This window comes from Chlorocebus sabaeus, chromosome 25 (assembly GCF_047675955.1).
Source record: "Chlorocebus sabaeus isolate Y175 chromosome 25, mChlSab1.0.hap1, whole genome shotgun sequence".
Lineage (NCBI taxonomy): Eukaryota > Metazoa > Chordata > Mammalia > Primates > Cercopithecidae > Chlorocebus > Chlorocebus sabaeus.
In genome coordinates this window covers 51,284,900-51,305,086 of record NC_132928.1, presented here as the reverse complement: position 1 = coordinate 51,305,086, position 20,187 = coordinate 51,284,900, and the positions used below count along the sequence as shown (strand labels likewise).

At 37.3% G+C, this 20,187-nt stretch overlaps 1 protein-coding gene across 5 annotated transcripts in view; it reads left to right on the top strand.

Moving 5' to 3' along the window:
- Positions 1-20,187, top strand: part of RASAL2 (RAS protein activator like 2) — a 398,007-nt gene that overhangs the window by 368,143 nt on the left and 9,677 nt on the right. For 2 of the 5 annotated variants that reach the window (XM_073011740.1, XM_073011744.1), the window contains 9 exons: positions 510-654; positions 1,325-1,561; positions 3,344-3,545; positions 5,594-5,793; positions 6,566-7,427; positions 13,245-13,379; positions 14,906-15,108; positions 16,320-16,407; positions 19,686-19,716. In XM_073011740.1, the coding sequence (XP_072867841.1) occupies positions 510-654; positions 1,325-1,561; positions 3,344-3,545; positions 5,594-5,793; positions 6,566-7,427; positions 13,245-13,379; positions 14,906-15,108; positions 16,320-16,407; positions 19,686-19,716 (2,103 nt within the window). The remainder of the gene's footprint in view (positions 1-509; positions 655-1,324; positions 1,562-3,343; positions 3,546-5,593; positions 5,794-6,565; positions 7,428-13,244; positions 13,380-14,905; positions 15,109-16,319; positions 16,408-19,685; positions 19,717-20,187) is intronic. The other 3 variants (XM_073011742.1, XM_073011743.1, XM_073011741.1) reach the window with 3 other exon arrangements.

Here is a 20,187-nt window from a genome sequence, read left to right as displayed (position 1 = left end):
TTGTGCAGTGTTGAATGACTATCTCCGTTACAAGAGGTAAGCATAGAGAACCTTACTTGCATCTGTATTTGGCACCAACATTAGCACTTAAAACCTTCAGTGGACTATTCAATCAAGCTTGGGTCATTTGTTCTTCTGGAATAACAATAATAGTCCCCTAAGTAGAGCGAGCCTTAAAACAAATAACGAGTTTATACTAATTAAACATATATTTAGTTTAATACATTTTTTAAGTAGTATCATTACCATTTTTATAAATACTGTGATGATGATGTTAGTGATTGCTGTTATTCCACTTCCAGGATAAGAAAAATAAACATGGTATGTAGGATGTGACAACTCTTGGGTTCCAAAGCAATGAGGCTTCATGGGCCATCTTTTGTGCCCTCCCTGTCAGATCTAGGAAAGAATTCCCCATTATACATTTTAGGACAGAAATCATAAGTCCTTTTATTCTATTCAGGAAGACACTGTTTATAGCTATATTTTCATCTTCTCTCTTCTAATAGGGGAGTTTATCAAAGCTTTGTATGAGTCAGATGAGAACTGTGAAGTGGATCCCAGCAAATGTTCATCTAGTGAACTGATAGACCATCAGAGCAACCTGAAAATGTGCTGTGAGCTGGCTTTCTGCAAGATCATCAACTCTTACTGGTGAGCTTATCTCATCCTCTGCCTGTGGAACACCTTTTCATGTAAAAGTCATCACAATGTTAACAATTATTTTACAACCAAAGAGGAGGGTCTTGGAGAGAAATTGAAAGTTTCTCGAATACAGTCCCATCTAAAATTGAAATCTCCATTGTAAGCAGAAGTACTTTTTAACTGGCTATCTACATAAATATAATCTCTCCCCAGAATATTAGTACTATAGCCTCTAATATCAAAAGTATTTCTTTTGCTTTCTAAAATATTTACTAGTGTTGAACAGATGTGTTCATGAATTTTGATCATTGCACTAACTCCAGCAATTGGTGAAACTTTGGAAGATTTTTGATGAACAGTCTTTAGAGAGACTATGGTGAGTTATACTAAACCAGATGGTTTAGTCATGAGCCTCATGCCATTTTCCCACTTTGCAAAACTAAATTTAAACTAATCCAGAGTTTTGTAGCCTTGGGTTTCCAGTCTCCATCTGGCCTCTGTGAATTTTTCCACCGCCTCTCAGCCATGAATCAGGTAAAACCTCATCCCAGAATTTCTACTAGGTCCTCCTCACAGCCTCCTCTTAAGCAGAGATATGTTGGGTCAGGGTGGAATCACTTGTGCTTTGGGTTCTGGTACTTCTGTGTTTAGAGGTTTTGGTACTTTTTTCCTTCCCTAGTGTTTTCCCTCGTGAGTTGAAAGAAGTGTTTGCATCATGGAAGCAGCAGTGCCTGAACCGTGGCAAGCAAGACATCAGCGAGAGGCTCATCAGTGCCTCATTATTTCTCCGTTTTTTGTGTCCAGCCATTATGTCTCCCAGTCTTTTCAACCTTATGCAGGAGTATCCTGATGACCGCACATCTCGGACTCTAACTCTTATTGCCAAGGTCATTCAGAACCTGGCCAACTTTGCCAAGTAGGTGATACTATTGTAACCACTTTAAAAACACAGTTTAAAAAATACTCGAGGCCTAAAATTTGAATGAGGGTTGGGAACCTCATCACTCATGTTACCAGATTTTCACTGTGATATTAATAAATATAGCAAAAAATTGGAAACAAGTTAAATAATCACTTCGTAGAGGAGTGGTTAAGTAACCTATGATACATGCATTCAATGGAATATTTGCAGGTACTACAAGCTGCTTACAAAGACTATCCAATAATATAGAGCATTAAGATAAAATTAAATTAAAAGTGCTGAAAAAAATGCTTTAGTAGGAAAAAAAAGGGCAGAATAAAAAGTGGTATGTATACTGTTACCCCAGCAATATGAAAATACAAAAATCTAACTATAAAAAAAGTTGGGAAGAAAAGACAAATTGTGTGGTTACATTGTCTAAGACAATTATCCTGACCACTTCAAAAAAGACAATTTTATGAAAAATGCAAAAGATGGAGGGGGGCTGTTTTAGATTAAAAGAGATTAAATGCAGTACTTGAAACTTATTTGGATCTTAAGTTGGAAAAAATATATGTCCTTTTGGGGGCAATGGGTGGAATTTAAATATAGACTGTAGATAAGATAATTCATGAATAGTGTTTTTAAAAGTTTTAGTGTGATAATGGCATTGGTTTATGTAAGAGATATTCCTTATTCTGAAGAAATGGACACTAAACTATTTAGAGGTGATGTCTGCAACTTGGTTTAAAATGGTTCCAGAAAGAAAAAAAAAAAAATCTGTATAGAAAGAGAGGGTGTGAAAGCAAACTTGGCAAAAATAACAGTTGGTTAATGTAGATGAAAGGCATATGGGTATTCATTGTATATTCTTTCAACTTTTCTGTAGGTTTAAAATTTTTCAAAAGAAAATCAGGAGAAAACAGTTGGGGAGGAAATGTACTAAAATATAAACAGCAGATATATTTGGGTAGCTTGAATGAGACATCCACACTTTTTTCTTTCTACTTTTCATTGTTTCAAACTTTTTTCAGTAAGTTTATGTTATTTTTATAATTTATAGAAAATAAGTTAAAGAAATGGCTGGGAAGGAATTCACATTTACAAAATTGACCAAGATTTATTCAATATTGATGCTTAAAAACAAGTTTGTATTAGCAATGTATTGAAGAAAAAAAAAAAGAGCAGATTGTTTTCTAGTATAAATAGTGGCTTTTTAGAGGTGTACTATATTAATTTTGTGTAATTTATATATAAGCCAATGCAGAAATACACATATTTATCCATATTTGAGCTAAAAAATATTTATATTTTATTTTGGAACAGGTTTTATGGACTTAAACTAGGCCCTGAAGATAGGTAGAATCTAGATAGGCAAAGGAGAGAAGGTTTTCTCTAGTGCAAGTAAATAGCATGGGCAAAAGCTTGGAGAAGACAAAAATGTATAATATATTTGGGAGACTTTGAAGAAACTAGCAGTATTGAAGGTTTGTACTGGTGAGCATTTGGTAGGTAAGTGAGGCCTATATTACAGAGAAATTCACATACCAGAAGTAAAAAAAAAAAAAAAGAGGTTTGGCTTTACCCTTTAGAGAATAGAAAGCTATTCAAACCATTGGAATATTAAAGTGATATTAAGAAAGTATGTTATAGCATTTATCACTTATAGATAATAAAATTAGTCATTCCCTCCACAAAATAAAAAAAAAAAATGTCATAATTCTGTGTAAAGTCAAATCAAAATGATCATCTCTCTCTTGAATATGTTCTTTCTCATTTTCTCATCCTCTACTTCAGGTTTGGTAACAAAGAGGAATACATGGCATTCATGAATGATTTTTTAGAACATGAATGGGGTGGAATGAAGCGCTTTCTTTTGGAGATCTCTAATCCAGACACCATCTCAAACACCCCAGGCTTTGATGGTTACATTGATCTGGGCCGAGAGCTTTCAGTTTTGCATTCCTTACTGTGGGAAGTAGTTTCCCAACTTGATAAGGTAAAGTAGGTTGATGGAAGATAGAGACTTTAATGTACCTGAATTCTGGAAAGTACCTATAGAGTGATAGCACTCACTCTTTCTGCTAATTGAAAGCAACCTTTTACCCTAGAAATCTGAGAGTGGTCATCATTTCTGAGTAAAATATGGGACCGACAACCATGAAATTCTAGAAAACCATGACATTATTAATATATGTTTTTAATATTTATCTGAATTAATGGAGTATATTTCTCTAAATTTATATATACATAGTGCATATCTGAAAACTTTATTAGAAACTAATATATTGGTATATACAGCCTTATGCATGTCTAATAGGATAAGATGAAACCTCATATAGTAACTTCTAATAAAAGTATAGATTTAGCTAAGAAAGTACTAGGTTTATCATGTTTTAAGTAACTTTACCCATGAAACAAATTTTTTTACTATACAAGTCATAGAGTTTCATATAATTATTAGTGCTAAAAATCACTGTTTTCTTTCTTTACAGATGTGAATTAAGAATACAGAAAACAATTATTTTTAATCATTTGTTTGCTAAGAATTTTATTATGTACCATATTAATAAGTAAATATACACCATGCCAATCATTTTCTTCCTTCTGGAATTTAACAAAAAGGAATAGATTTGGTAGTAAAAAATAGTCTAATAGACTTTGGCTAGGCTTATTACAATAATTATTTATTGATGTTTTTGTTTGCTACAGGCATTTTATAAATATGTGTGGTGGTCTGTTAGAATAACTTCAAAAGACAGTTATTTTTCTGTGATAATGATTTGTTTTCCTCTATTTTCCTATCAATAAAAGTGATATACCAGTAAAATTTGAAGGGGAATAAAACGTATTAACAAAGGCCATTTTGCTGAGGAAACATAAGTGGTAGTGTGTCCTCCAATGCTTAAAACATTTGTGAAACAGTAAACTGTTCCTTATTCTCGAGGACCTTTTTTCACTTTTAGAAATGCTAGCTAGAGTTTTAAGTTGTAACTATGCCAAAGGTAAATCCTTTTCATATGAATCATAGCCCAACATTGTTGAGCAAGTAAAGGCTTTGGTGGCATCTGTACCTGTTTGAGTAGGGTAAAAGAGTCTGTTGATTGTTGAGAAGGCAGAGACCCAAAGGCAGCTATGTCAAACTGACTGACAGTTGAAGGGGACCCCTAAGACCCCATGAGAGTAAGAATTCCCTAAAGAAAAAAATGATTGAAATGGATAAAGCAAGTATTAAAGAGTTAGTCTTTGTTGAATAACTGCATCTCAGTGGGATGCAGGTTCAGTTTGCCTGTGAAATGGGCTTGGTTTATTCAGGATCAAGGTCTTTTTAACGGACTTTGCTGTGTAAATACACTTTCTCCTTTTTAATCTGTGTTTGGTCCTGGGAACCAGGAATACATCTAGACATATCTCATAGAGAAAGTTTACCTGATTTTATTGTTAAATTAACAACAAAAATTGTCTTACTGATGGAAACTCAGTTGGCATTGGGTCGGGATTCCCGAGATTGACTGGGATAGTGGATGGCACTATCATCTGTGTGCCCTGCAGTACTCTGGATTCCTGAATGCAGCACCTTCTTATATGTTGGCATGCATTTCTTTTCTCACATGATCCCTTTTCTTTGAAAGTTTATCATACTAGCTGATCCTCTGGTCTTGAAGTTCTTTTGGTTAGAAGGAATTTGGTTCTTCCTCTACCCTCCCCCACCTTGATCTATTGGCCTCCCAGAGATTTAGTTTGCTTCGCATGTCTATTTTAGTTGGAATGGCATTAGTTTGGTAGTTTTGAGCATGTCTTTTAATTTTTATTTGCATAATCCTGATTTCAATTTCCTTTCTTTCCTCGATGTCTGCTGCACCCTGTTTCGCCTCCTCCATTCATCTCGACGCCATGGTTCTGCTGCTCCATAACAATGCATTATGAACCTGCCACTCCCATATGCAAACACCTACCCTTCCCTCCAACCTACACCCCTCCATCAATGGCCATCGTTGTGCCAAAAACAATCTATGGTGGATGTCGCAATGCTTATTATCCAATTAGGGTGAAAATTCCTTCCTACAGGCGACCGTGGCAAAATTGGGGCCTCTCCCTCGTGTTCTTGCTGATATTACCAAGTCATTGACTAATCCTACGCCAATACAACAGCAACTGAGACGCTTCACTGAACATAACTCCAGTCCAAATGTCAGTGGAAGCCTCTCCTCTGGGCTGCAGAAAATATTTGAAGACCCCACTGACAGGTATGAAAGAGAGGACGTGACCAATATCTCAGAGAAATATAATGTTCAGATTTAGCAGAAGTATATTCAACCTATTTTTTGAATTTACAAGTTTAAAATCATGAGCAATTGAAGACTCATCTGACCTGAGAGCAGTTCAGTTATTTGTCATTATAATGCACAAGATCTGGGATAACTTATTTTCTAGAATGGTAGTATAGAGAGTTAGAATATATTCCACAGCATATTTTAAAAATTTCTGTCTTGCTTAGTGGAAGACCAAAGGCTTTATGAAATTCATGTTTCTATACGTTATAGCATTCAAAAACCATGGAGAACCTCGGTGAAAACCATTTTATAGCTGGCTATGTCAGCTGGACAGGTAGATACAATGTTGGTGCTTAGACTGTGTTATGGATTGGCAAGACTTGTGCCTTTAGCAGGGACCTTGCAGTTGTGTACTTAGAACTTCTCTTGAAGGTTTAGATAAGTAAGTATGAATTGGAATATTTTAGGAAGGTTTAAAACCTAACTAGGAAATTATTGGAATCCTGGTTAAAAGTGAAGACAGTGATGGGTTGGTATCTACAGTGTTATTCTCTACTTTTGGGGAAAAAGTAAAAATGCTGGATTTTATTCTAACAATTGTAATAATTCCCTAATTATATAAAATCTGAGTTTCCAAAGAAATGTATGTATCCACATAAGAACCTTCAGAGGAGTTCACATGCCTGAATGGAGGCATCTTTGAAGTTGTCTCAAGAGAAATTAAGTGTCCTTTCCTTTTCCACAGTGATTTGCATAAACTAAAATCTCCAAGCCAGGACAACACAGACAGCTACTTCAGAGGGAAAACATTATTGCTGGTTCAGCAAGCCTCCTCTCAGAGCATGACTTATTCTGAAAAGGATGAAAGGGAAAGTAGCCTTCCTAATGGTCGGAGCGTCTCCCTCATGGACCTCCAGGACACTCATGCTGCTCAAGTGGAGCATGCATCTGTCATGCTTGATGTGCCTATACGCTTGACCGGAAGCCAGCTTTCCATAACCCAGGTGGCCAGCATCAAACAGCTGCGGGAAACCCAGAGCACTCCCCAAAGTGCACCCCAAGTGAGAAGGCCCCTGCACCCAGCCTTGAACCAGCCAGGTGGCCTTCAGCCCTTGTCATTCCAGAACCCTGTCTATCACCTCAATAACCCAATTCCAGCAATGCCAAAGGCCTCTATAGATTCCAGTTTGGAGAACCTAAGCACTGCCAGTTCCAGAAGCCAAAGTAACAGTGAAGACTTCAAGCTTAGTGGACCCAGCAATAGCAGCATGGAAGATTTCACTAAACGTAGCACTCAGAGTGAGGACTTCTCCAGGCGGCACACTGTGCCAGACAGACACATACCTCTTGCTTTGCCACGACAAAATAGTACTGGGCAGACCCAGATCCGAAAAGTGGACCAGGGTGGGTTAGGTGCCCGAGCCAAAGCCCCACCATCCCTGCCACATAGTGCTTCCTTACGTAGCACCGGGAGCATGTCAGTGGCGTCCGCAGCCCTGGTGGCCGAACCTGTGCAGAATGGGAGCCGGTCCCGGCAGCAGTCCTCTTCCTCCAGAGAAAGCCCTGTTCCCAAAGTGAGAGCAATCCAGAGACAACAGACACAGCAGGTAGGCGCGAGTGCTGAAGGGGCATGGCTTCTACTTGGTCCATCTGTTTCCTTGGTTCTTTATAGGTAAATCATTGGGAAATCCTATTGTTAACAATATTTCCACTTAAAAGCAACCTTTAAATGGAAAGAGGAAAGGAAAATTTGGGGAAGCTTCTGCCTAAGTGAGACTGCAGAATGAAGTTTGACTCATTACCCTTAAAAGTCTAACAAACACGCAGGGGCCCCCTTCTCTTCAAGCAGCAGAGCTGCTACCTCAGTTTACACTTAGAACAAATCGGTGATGTTGAATGAATAATTAGATTCTTAAAATCTGTAGGCAAAACCAACTATTATTTTGGGAATCTGAAAATTAATCCCTCTTAATTTTTTTTCTTAAGCTTCCAGAATAAAGGTTTGCATTCTGAGCCAAGAGTTTAATGTGACTGCTCTCCATTCCATCCCTCAACTCTCTCTGGAAATACAAAGTCCCATGTGCCTTTTCCTGGAAATGGCTAGAAAAATAAACACTTGAACACATAGAGAATCAAGGTAAAGGAAAGATTAAAAAGATAGAAGCACAGGTGGAAAAGGAAGTATTCTGAACATTTGCAGATCCCTTACATTTCTATTTACATGGACAAGCCCAGCTAACATCACATCCAATCATAATATAAGATTTTCTGATTTTTTTCTTGACAAATAAAAAGCTTTGCCCAGAAATTAATCATTTCTTCCTTACATATTACATTTTGAAGCATCAATACATATTTTTCCCTTTGAAACAAACTACTGTTAAATATACATATACACATTCATGTAATTTTTCATATATATAATATATATCTTTTTATATCTTTCATCTAAAAAGATTTTTCTCCTGAAAAAGCATTGTGTTAGTGGAATTTTTTTTGAAACCTAATGATAGTACTAGAAAGTTTGAGATTAAAAGAGTTCTATGACAAATCCTTTTATGCAGCAAAATAACTGGGGAGGGAGACTGCAATAAAATCCTAATTTGTATCTGTAATATATTTACATTTTTACAGTTTAGGCACTTACTGATATGGCTGCATCTGCCTCCAGTCTGCTATGATCAGAGCCCCTTACACCTACTTTGATTTTTTTAATTGGATTATTTATAGAATCCTTGGATACAGAAATAGAAGAAGGGATGAAAAGCATGACTAACTTAAACTGTTTCTGGAAGCAGACTTCCTGGACTAAACCTCCTACTTGGTCATTTTTTACTGAGTAATAAAGTTTTTCTTTATACAGTTTTCTTAAAACTTTATAAAGTTTTCTTAATACAGTCTTAAATTTTTCATTTTTATTTTGTTATATTTATATATCCCAAAAATTTACCAAATTGTTTGATTTAGTAAGCATTTGTATTTGAAGAAAAGGAAAAATATGTATCTTTTATATGTATCATATGTATTTTTTATATATAAATGTGTGTGTATATATAAACATAAAATGTATGTGTTAGGAGGCTATTAGTCATGCCCACCTTATTGTGAAGTAGTTTCCTCCCATCACTTTTGTGCTAGACTCTAGTTGAGATCAACTACTTTCAGAGAATTAAGGTGTTCATTGGGTGGAGAAAGGAAAAATACATAATTTTAGAAATCAGAATACTGTGTAGAAGCACATATCTACTCAGGGACTTAGAGCAGCACAAGGGCACTGAAGATAAGATTAGTGAAGGGCATGAGATCTGGCAGAGAGGGACAGGACAGGAAAAGTATCCTCCACCTGCTTTTCAAAAGTGTGCTTAGGCCCAGCCCTGTACAGAAAAGGAAAATAAAGATTCTTTTTTTTTATTCTGCTTACCCTTTCCTTTTGTATCATGGAGTCCTCTGTGACTCCATGAGGGCCCAGGACTCAGGCTGGTTGTTTATTAATATTATAAATTACGTAGCCTTTTTTGTGGTCATCTGGAGCCAATTGTTATTTATAACATTTTTTCTTTAGGAAAATATAATAGCTATCACATAAGCACATAATAAATGTTTCTGTGGGTTATAAATAGAGGACTGCCTGGATGGATGGGAGGTGGGAAATGCATACAGTCTCCAAACAACCAATATAAAAATTAGTTTTTGTGTCATAGCCATTAATGAGTCACATATATATTTTTTGGCATGAAGTGGGGTACAGGCACAGTGAGATGTCCAGGTACAGCTTTGAATATTAATCTTAGTTTATACTTTTGCTGGTGGTGCCACTGTCATATCAGTTGAAGCATAAGTCACTTTATTTTGATTGTTCAAGTTTCTTTTTTTTTTTTTCCTACACTGGCTTTTGTTCATTGTTTTGAACTTACATCGTTAGTTTTTTATTTCTTTTTTTTTTTTTCAAAACAGAGTCTTGCTCTGTTGCCTAGGCTGGAGTGCAGTGGCGCGATCTCAGCTCACTGTAACCTCCGCCTCCCGGGTTCAAACAATTCTCCTGTCTCAGCCTCCTGAGTAGCTGGGATTACAGGTGCCCGCCACTACGCCTGGCTAATTTTTGTATTTTTAGTAGTGGCGGAGTTTCACCACATTGGCCAGCTTGGTCTCGAACTCCTGACCTCAAGTGATCCACCTGCCTTGGCCTCCCAAAGTGCTGGGATTACAGGCATGAGCCACCATGCCTGGCATAGTTTTTTATTTCTTATATTTCTGTTTCTTGCTTGCTTTGTTCATCTCACTCCCATGAAGCCTCTGAAGTTCTATATAATCAGCACATTTTTAAGGCAAATTCCTTTACATATTTTAATTGCAAATTGTGTTGGGGAATTCTCTCCCAGGAACTAGAGGATTTCTTTGTGGGGATTGTTCTGTAGGTGGCTGTAATTATCAGTAGCTTTGTGCCTGCAAATTCCATTTATATCTCAGCACAAAGTAGTGGCCATTGTCTGCACAGTAACTGGCTTCGGTCTTCTACGTCTAATGAGTAGGAAGGAAATAAAATCCTGGTGAAAAAATTTACAGATAAATTTTTTTTCAAGAAGCTGTCTTAATTTTTTAACCCATTTCAGCCTCTGTTTGGATTGCTTTTTTCTTATTTTCCTCTCTATTTTGTTTTTTATGTATCATGTACTTTGTACAAATAATAGACTTTTTGTATAATATATGAGTCATTCAGATTTATCATGTACCCTAATCTTAGAAATTTGAATTTGAAGAGACCTTTTCAAATAGATAATTGACAAGTCTATTAATATGATGCTGCAGTTTTCACATTTGGATTTGTTGAGCTGTCTCCTAACCAACCTTTTCAAGAACTCCCAAAGTTTATGGATTAATTTAATCAGCCCCTTTCTTTGGCGTTGATAGCAGAAATTCGTTTATAGGAATCCGACTATTTCACACTCTGAAGCTGAAACCAATTGGTCTTGTTTGTATCTAGTAAATACTAGCAAGGAACAAGGAACTGGCCGCAGCATAGCCAGTCTGTGACTAATTGTAGTCTCAGTGAAACTGCTGCATCAGGCTCTTTTGCCCTAAAGCATTACTGTTTTTCCAGGGAGACCCTGTGCAGCTTTATCTCAAAGGGAAGATATTCCTAATGGGAATTCCTGCTGTATAGCTCTATAGATGATTGTTAAAAGGATATTATCTGTTGTTTACATTTTGTTGTTTTTGTTTCATTATCTTTGATGATCATGTTGAAAGTGGATATAAATTCTCTTTCTAAGGCTATTCCTAGGCAAGATGGATCTGAACCACTTACCTCCTCCCTCAATTTCTTGGACTATAAACTAGAGATATTTTTTGCTGTTTATCCGACTTATAAGGAGATGGAACAATCATTGAAAAGAATCCTTTGGTGCCCTTCCAAAGGATTAGGGGAAAAACATAGAATATTCTCTTAGTAATAAATTATATTTTAGTAATTAATTCTAAAGATAATCCAGAATAATAAATGAATAATATTTTATTGAGTATCTGTTGTGCATTTAACTAGTCAGTATCATTTAAAAGAACTGTATGATATGATGCCCGTTAGGTTGACTAATTGGAAAATAAGAGCAACACTTATAAGACCAAGAATATATAAAAGATAGTATGTAGTTTTTTCATTTGAAGAACATATTACAACAAAAAAAAATCATGAAACAAAAATCACCTCTGTTTCCTTTCAATCCAGCACAATAACTATTTTTTATTTATTCAATATTTCTAGCCTTTTTACAATTTTGTGAAGACTTTATCATTAATAGAAGGAATAGTTAGGATTGATCTATTTTGTCACTTTTATTTTTATTATTTTGACCACCTACTGTATGGCAAGGAGAGTGCTAGGATATATTAGGAAGTGGCTGAAAATAAGATTTGACCAATAAAATAGTAGAAATTTCTAGAAGTTCATTCACAATTGCTTAATGTGTACATGTCTGTTTATATAAACTATGCACATCCATCCTCAGCCATGAAGCTATTTTTACTGATATATATCAATAATCTGTAAATCAGCTAAACCAGATCCTTCTTCACATCTTTAAGAAATGTCCCTGTGTTACTTTTGCATGTGCAAGTTTTAAAGTCTCTCCCAACCCATGTCTGATAACCTTTTAGTCTCTGCAGTCAGTTTTTTAATCTGGTCTTCCTCACTCTCCAGTTTATCAAAATACCCCTTCTTTTAAAATATTTATTTAGAGTTTAACTGAGTTCTATTTCAGAATGATGTAAAGATCCTTAAGATGTAATAGCTGTGATGGGAGAGAAAATGCCCTTCAATTATGAAATTATAGAATTCTGGTCCTCAAAATGCAAATCCCTCTATTTAATTATAAAAGGCTAACTCACATGCCAAGTTTTGCACTCTCTCTGTAGCTTACTCTCTTTCTGAGGCAGGACAGATGGGAAAAAAATTGTGTGTTTCCATCATTGTTTGTGGGGAAAGCACTAATATTCAGTAGCCTAATATAAATTGTAATATCTAGTGCCAGTTTTTGAAACATAAATATAGTAATGACTGACATCTAACCTCTCTGTAGCGCTCTGAAGTTTCCAAAGAGTTTTCATATATATTGTCTTATCCTCACAGCTCCCTATGAGATGATCGAGATAGGTGGTAGTGACGGTGTTGGTATCTCTATTCAGTAGATTAGGAAAATAGACTACCGGTATCCATCGTTTTGATCCTGTATTCAAGAAATTTTCCAGTATAAGGACCTTTGAGTGGTCTTAATCCATCATGAAGTCAGTGTTCTGTAAAGATAACCAGCATCACTTGTCCTTCTTTTTCTCTAAATCATTAATATGAAAACTAAGTAGATTGGTGCAAAAGTAATTGTGGGTTTTGCCATTTAACCCACAATTACTTTTGCACCAACCTAATATTTGCCATTCTGATTATAAATGGGCACTTTGTGAGTTTGTTTAGCACTAATCAGTTTTTTAGTTTCTGATTGTGTCTAGGCTAAACAGATGTTTTGACCATCAGGTTATGCTTTCTTCTTGTTATTTTATCATCAATAGACTTTTATGGCATAAAAGACTTTTATGGCAGAGGTCATTTATTAATTTCAGCAGGCAATCTGTTACCTACCAGTATTTGCACCACTGGGCAAATTAACAATTTTAAGGCTTTTTCTTTAGAGGGAGAATAAGGATGCCTTTTGAATATGTTATATACAACTTTCTATTCAGAATGGTTTGCACTTATATAAATGTATATTCTCTTTCCCTACCCCTAGCCTTGGCATTAGTAAAATAATACTTAAGGCTAAGAGCATTAATTAGAAAACTGAGAGATCACAGCTAACATCTTCCAAGAATAGCTGTTTGTGAAACATAGCACATGGGTGAACTGTTAGGGGAAATGCTAATAACTGTTTCTGATGCAGGTTCAGTCACCTGTGGACTCTGCCACAATGTCCCCAGTAGAGAGGACAGCAGCCTGGGTTCTGAACAATGGGCAGTATGAAGAGGATGTGGAAGAAACTGAGCAAAATCAAGATGAAGCCAAGCATGCTGAGAAGGTAGAACCTAGTCTGCTTCATTGACTTACTGATCCCAAAATGGCAGGCCTCTAAAAGGATTATCTAGCTAAGAACATAAACTCCTCCCACCCCCATCTTCACCTCTACCCCTTATGTTAATCATCCTACACATATCTATGTAAAATAGGTCTGTGGTGTGTGTGGATGTGTGTGTGTGTGAATATACGTGGAAAATGTTCATCTTGCTGGGGGGTAGCAGCTACTATTTTTATTTTTAATGTAGATGCCTTAATCTAGAGAACACTCTGCTATTCATTTCTAGTCATTTTAGGTAAATATTTCATGTTTCCATAAACTTGTTGGTCTTCACCCAAGGACAAAATCACCCTAGGGGAAGACTTTTTCTTTATCTTGGTAACAATTTGGTTTTGATTTTAGTTTAGTTTTGTTTTCGTTTTTCTGTTTGTTTGTTTGTTGGTTTGGTTTTTTTTTTTTTTTTTTTTTTTTTTTTTTTTTTTTTTTTGCCTTTTCTGGATAAAGAATGTATAACTCTATAGATGATTGTTAAAAGGATATTATCTGTTGTTTAGATTTTGTTGTTTTTGTTTTTTAAAGAAAAGTTGACAAGGAGAAAAAGGGTTATCAAACAAGAACCTTGACATCATATATAGAATTATATTATTTAATTGACAACCAGACAATTAGCTTCTTTTTATCAGCATGATATTCCAGTGTACTCAAACCCCAGCCATAGCAACTACAGTACAGGAAAGGGCCGTGTAACTAATGGAGTCACTGAATTTATGTGAAGCTTCTTAGAACACAGACATGTATGTTCCAGAAGGCAGTACAAAATTGGGCAGGTGAATCATATTATGAAAATGGGCCAAGAAGCAATATTAATTGGCCCTAGAGAACGTGTAGGCCTTTGTTTAGTGCTGTGACTAGAATATTTTACACTTTTATAGTTGGGAAGAAAGCAGCAATAACCTCTGCCATGAAAGTCTATTTATTGATTTAGGGGGTTAACATTATAGAAATGTTGCTTGTTCTCTAAAGGGGTGATTCTAGTAGAACAAAGGAATGGCAGTCTGATGAGCTAAGACACATCAGAGATCCTACAGTGCAGATGATGACACAGAATCTTTTTCTCTTATAGACAACTGACTTTTGGCTTATTTTAAGTGATTTGTCAGACTTTTAAGTACTTCATCTATTTTTTTTTCCTCTCTCATTTGATACCATCACAGATTGGATGTGGCTTATACCAATGGTAGCCTAGTATAGAGAGAGATACATACATATGTAGAATTTGGAATGCCAAGTTAAGATTTAAAATGTAATTTTAGTAAGGAAGGCAATGCTCCATTAACATTTATGCCAGTTGATAATTTTAAAGACTATTAAGAACAGTATAGGGAATGACAGCACAGCCAGCATCTAGCTACACTGCTTAGGGTTTCTTTTGTTAAAAAAAAAAAAAAAGGAAAGAAAAGAAAAGAAAATCATTGATTTCTAAAAGCAGTGTAACTCCAGTTTTTCTCTCCTTGCCTCGTCTGCCCTAGTATGAACAAGAAATTACTAAACTGAAGGAGCGCCTGAGAGTGTCCAGCCGGCGACTGGAGGAATATGAACGCCGCTTGCTGGTGCAGGAGCAGCAAATGCAGAAGCTGCTGCTGGAATACAAGGCCCGCCTGGAGGACAGCGAGGAGCGGCTCCGAAGACAGCAGGAAGAGAAGGACAGCCAGATGAAAAGCATCATCAGCAGGTTAGACATCACCTGGCAGCAGATGTGGGCTAGTTAGGGAGACAAAGAATTGAGATGATCCACAGAACCTTGAAGGAATGGCAGCAAAAGCTATTTTTATCTTTGTTGTACTGAGTACAAATGTGATGATTGACTGTATCTCTTAAAATATCCTAAATATGAGACCTTGGGCACTTCCTATGAAGGTAATCTGTTTTTCTTTAACCATAACAATTAGAAAAAACTAAAACTTGGTGATTTACTTGAGAAATCTTAGAGAACTGGGTTTTAAAAATGTAAATATCCAATGCCCAAGACTAAATTAATCTTTCAAAATGAGTCCAGAAATATGGAAAGGAATTTTATGGAATATCTTTGGGGCCAGAGGACCTCTTTTGAGAGTGCTGCAGATGCCAAGGGAGAAAAAGGGAGGGTAAAGTTTACCAAACACTTGTATAGCACTCACCATGGGACACACACCTTTCTAAGCACTTTACACATAATAGTTTGTTTAATCTTTATCACAGCCTCCACCTACGCATTATTATTCTCATTTTACAAATAAAGAAACAGGCAACAAATTCATTAAGTCACTTGCCCAAGGTCACATAGTTAGTGATGCACCAGGATTTGAACCCCGGACTCCAGATTCCATGCTCATAACCACTATGCCTCAATATTTGTAAAATGCTATGGACAGGTCAAGTAAACAGAACTGTTTGTTGTTTAAATAGTGTGGAGGTAATTGACCATCTTACTGAGAGGTGTTTGGGTAGACTGGCAGAATTAAACATCAATGAGTTAAGATGTGAATGGTGGACAGGAAACAAGCTAGACATACTACGTATAGAGTACTCACTGAGGAAACTTAGCTATGCAAGGGAAGAGAAAGTGGGCCAGGTATAGGGTAACTTGAGATTAAGAGAGGGTTGTTTGGTTTTTGTTGATTTGATATTTTAAGATGAAATAAGTTGTGCTCAGGAAGGAATCTGAGAGAGATGAGGGAGGAAATGATTATGGGATTACTGTTCCAAAGGAGATGAAAATGTGTGGGATCCAGGCACAAGGAGAAAAATCGACCTTAGATGTCTTATTCCAAGGTGGCGGAGAAGAAAGAAAAGATGGTTGCAGGTGTCTTATTAAGAAGGGCAGAGGATATTGAGTTTTCCTGTTCTCTACACTAGTTAGCCCTCTCTTTGAAGATGTTGTATTTCCTCCCTGCCACATTCTAGGCTAATGGCTGTGGAAGAAGAACTGAAGAAGGATCATGCTGAGATGCAAGCAGTTATTGATGCAAAGCAGAAAATAATTGATGCACAGGTAAGCAGGCTTTGAATCTAATAGAAGGCATTTGTTTATGATAACTATTATTTCCTGACTTCACACCCTTGTAAATGCCAAGGCAGGTACCAGAAAATGGGTCATTGAAAAGTTCTGGACATTACGTTTTGAAGATTAAATGAGTGTCTATGTGACCTCCATTACTTTTCCTTTCTTTCATTGGTGAGAAGTCTGTTTACTCAGCAAAGTATTAGCGTGTTTAGTGCAGTTGCTTGACAAATCTCAACCTAGTGCATGATGCGGTTTGCTTCTTTCCTTATGGAAAGGAGGGCATTTTCTAAGAGGGTAATTGTGAAAAGTGCACTGCATGTGTCTGGCTTGTGACCTCCACTGACCATTGCTTGGCTGTGCTGTTCATGGTCTTGTCAGTCACGTCCACTGCCATCAACCTTTTGCCCCAGACAGTAATGGAATTGCCAGGGAAAGACAAGGTTGTAAAAAGGTACCTTTCCTTGTTGTTGTTTTGGTTTAGGGTTTGGCATTGCTGCTTGGAATGTGCTTGGCTGCTCTTCTTTGTTGGTGCTGTGCTTAGAGAGCATCTTTTGATAAAACTTTTAAAAAAGAAAAGGTTGTTGAAATCAGAACCTAGGCTTCTGCTCACTGTAGCTCACACCTGTGACACCAATGAGATAAAGGCTGCCAAGAGCACCTCATAGGGACATGTCAGTGATTAGAGCAAAATCCAGGAGGCAAGAAATGTTTCTAACTCCTTTTTATTTTATCATTGCAAAATATGGTTGTATTTCTTATGGTGAAGCAAATAACAAAAAGCAGGTACAGTTTTGATAGTTTTGATAGTGGCTGATCTAGCCACTGAATGTGTTGCTTCCCTGAAGATAGCCGATCCAGGTTTGCATTTTTCAACCTTAAATGCCATATCATAACCCTAAGCTGTGAAATAAAAAATGAGAGCAAGGATTTGATGCATAGATAGCCTACTCCCTTCTCTAGGTATCAGCTAGTAATCAACATATTTTAGAGCCCCCCGTATGCTTAAACATGTACTTAACAGTCTAGATTCCTTACAGAGTCCATGTGGAATGGGGTTTAGTTTTCAACAAAATTGAGAGTGAGGCTGAAAGCGCAGTCGTGGAAAGAATGCTTCATGGGCCTCACACTTCTTTAAACACAGTAGACTTGGAAGTCAGGTGAGAGTTGTGAGGATGCTGTCTCAATCAGCACAGTTCCTTCAAGTATTTTGGATTCTTGAACTCTATAGTTTCTGGATACTTAGACATGCTGAGAATCAGAAGAAAGGTCTGTAGTAATTATCTTACTTGGTCCTTTGAAAGAAATCTTTCTAGATGCCCCCAGGGTAGGTGAGGTAAGGGTAGTGGAGACTAGGCTGTCTCACTATTCACACTATAAAAATTCATCCCAGAGACTTAAGAAAAACTGCCTGGATAAATAAGGCAATTGAGTCAGGAAAACTAATGTTGGTAGGTTTTCACTTTGGAAATTTCAATATAGCAATATAAAGCAAGAAAAGTTCTATTAATAACCACACAAGGAGAGATGTTAGTGCTAAGCAATAAAATACTTTTTAAGTAATTTCAGCTGGTTTAAAAGTATCAGTCTTGGCCAGGCAGGGTGGTTGATGCCTGTAATCCCAGCACTTTGGGAGGCTGAGGCAGGCAGATTGCTTGAGCTCAGGATTTCGAGACCAGCCTGGGTAACATGGTGAGACCCATCTCTACAAAAAATGCAAAAATTAGACATGGTGGCTCATGCCTGTAGTGCCAGCTACTTGGAGGGCTGAGGTGGGAGGATAGCTTGAGCCCAGGAGGTCAAAGATGTGGTGAGCCATATTTGCACCAGTGCACTCCAGCCTGAGCGACAAAGTGAGACCCTGTCTTGAAAAAAAAAAAAAAAATAGTCTTAAGCAGAGGGAGCTTGGGTGTGCCACAGCTGTGGTTCTGTACACGGGCTGACAGGACAGCCTCATGATTAGCTCCTGAAGATTTCTACCCCACCCCCTAATTTTATATTAGGGCTAGGCGACTGGGTACAAAGCAGAAGTCACCTGCTAGGCATAGGAGGTAAAATCCAGGGAGGGAATCTGATTTATTAGGACTCAAATGCTCTGGAAAGTAAGGACCATCTCTCAGTTAACCAGGAGGGTGTCATGTGCAGGAATGGGTGAAATGTTATCCTCAAACCATCAGTCACTGTCAGACTGGTGGTCTGGCTAAGCTAGTTAATATTTTGGGTCCATACTTCAAGGCAGTGGTTTTGAAATGGTTTGGTTCTCTGGACTACTTTGGTAGAATCAAGGCACCTTTCATAGATGAATATCCAGCTGCTTCCACTGACCACTCAACAGCAAGGACCACTCTCAACTAATGAATCAAATCATACTATGATTGGTTAAATATAATAAATTACCTACCCAAACACAGATATTACCATATAATAAATTATTCTACCAGAGACCCACTATGGATCCCTAGAGAATAGTTGGGAGAATTCACTAAACTATATTTGGAAAACCTCTGCACCATGCATAGCACAAATCCTAAATACTATAGTTAAATTTTAAAAAATTATAATGTCCTTAAAAGGAAAGTTTCTCAACTCCAACTGTTGGCTTATTGATACATTAAAATCTTATTATAGCAAATGACTTTAAACATCTTTTGGCATTCTTTGTAATGAATGACTTTTGTATCAGATCCTTTCTTTTGTAAGGATAAATCTTCTCTCTTAAATGAATGATGGAGCAGAGCAGCCCTTCTGGCATCATTTAATAGAGTGAAGACATGTTTGGTGTGAAAGCTTCCCAGAGAAGTAACTCTTAGGTCAACACTTCCCAAAACACTACCAGACAGGTGCCCAGTAAACTGGTTTTCATCTCTGTCAGCAGCCCTGTGCTCCCACCAGGAAAATCTTGTCCCTGAATTCAACGTCTGCCTCTTCTTGAGTCATTTCATGCTACAAGGCACAGGCCTGCATCAGCCGCTTTCTAACAGGAACTGCAAAACGATGAGCCCTCCTTTTGGTGAGTGGCAGAAGCACCTATCCTGGACCTTATAGCTTAGGGGCCATAGGGATCCTAGTGGTGATAATAAGGATCCATTTCTTAAATATCAGACCAGAGAATGTGCTACCTTTCACCCCTGAGCATGAGGAGACACTGTGGCTCCCAGGATCTCTCTATGTGACTCAGGTGGAGAACAGAGAATGGCTTCCTCCTATGAGAAGCAAAGCAGCTGCCTAGTTACTGTTGCAAGTGATATCTCCGCTGTGTTAAATTACAGGTCATAAATGGAGATGAGATTATTCAAACAGGCAAGTAAACCCCGCGTCCGTTCTCTAGCTGAGCAGTTCCCAGCCCTGGCCCAGTGCACTGGCCTCCTACACATTCCAGCTCCTGCCACTCCCCACATGGAAATCCTTCCTGTCAGGTGTGGACTAGATTGCTTTCCCTTACAATCCAGGCAGAATTGAAATGTCCGAGCATCTTTTGCCAACTGAACTTGACTTTCATAAGTCTCTATTTAATTTTTTTTAACTTTTTTGTTTTATTTTGAGAGGTTGGCAATAGGGGGAAATACAAAGGGAGCTTCTTTATGTGGAAACTTTCTGCTGTTTAGTAGTGGGGCTGTTTGTCTTCAGTTGTTACCTTTTTAGGCAATAAGTAATTACAGTCATTCTTAGCCTTCTTTTTGACCCTTTAAAAATCAAGTTTTTCATGAATGATTTATTTTTGGATGAACCCTGGAGAATCCTAATTTCTTTAGTATTGAGACCTTATAATTT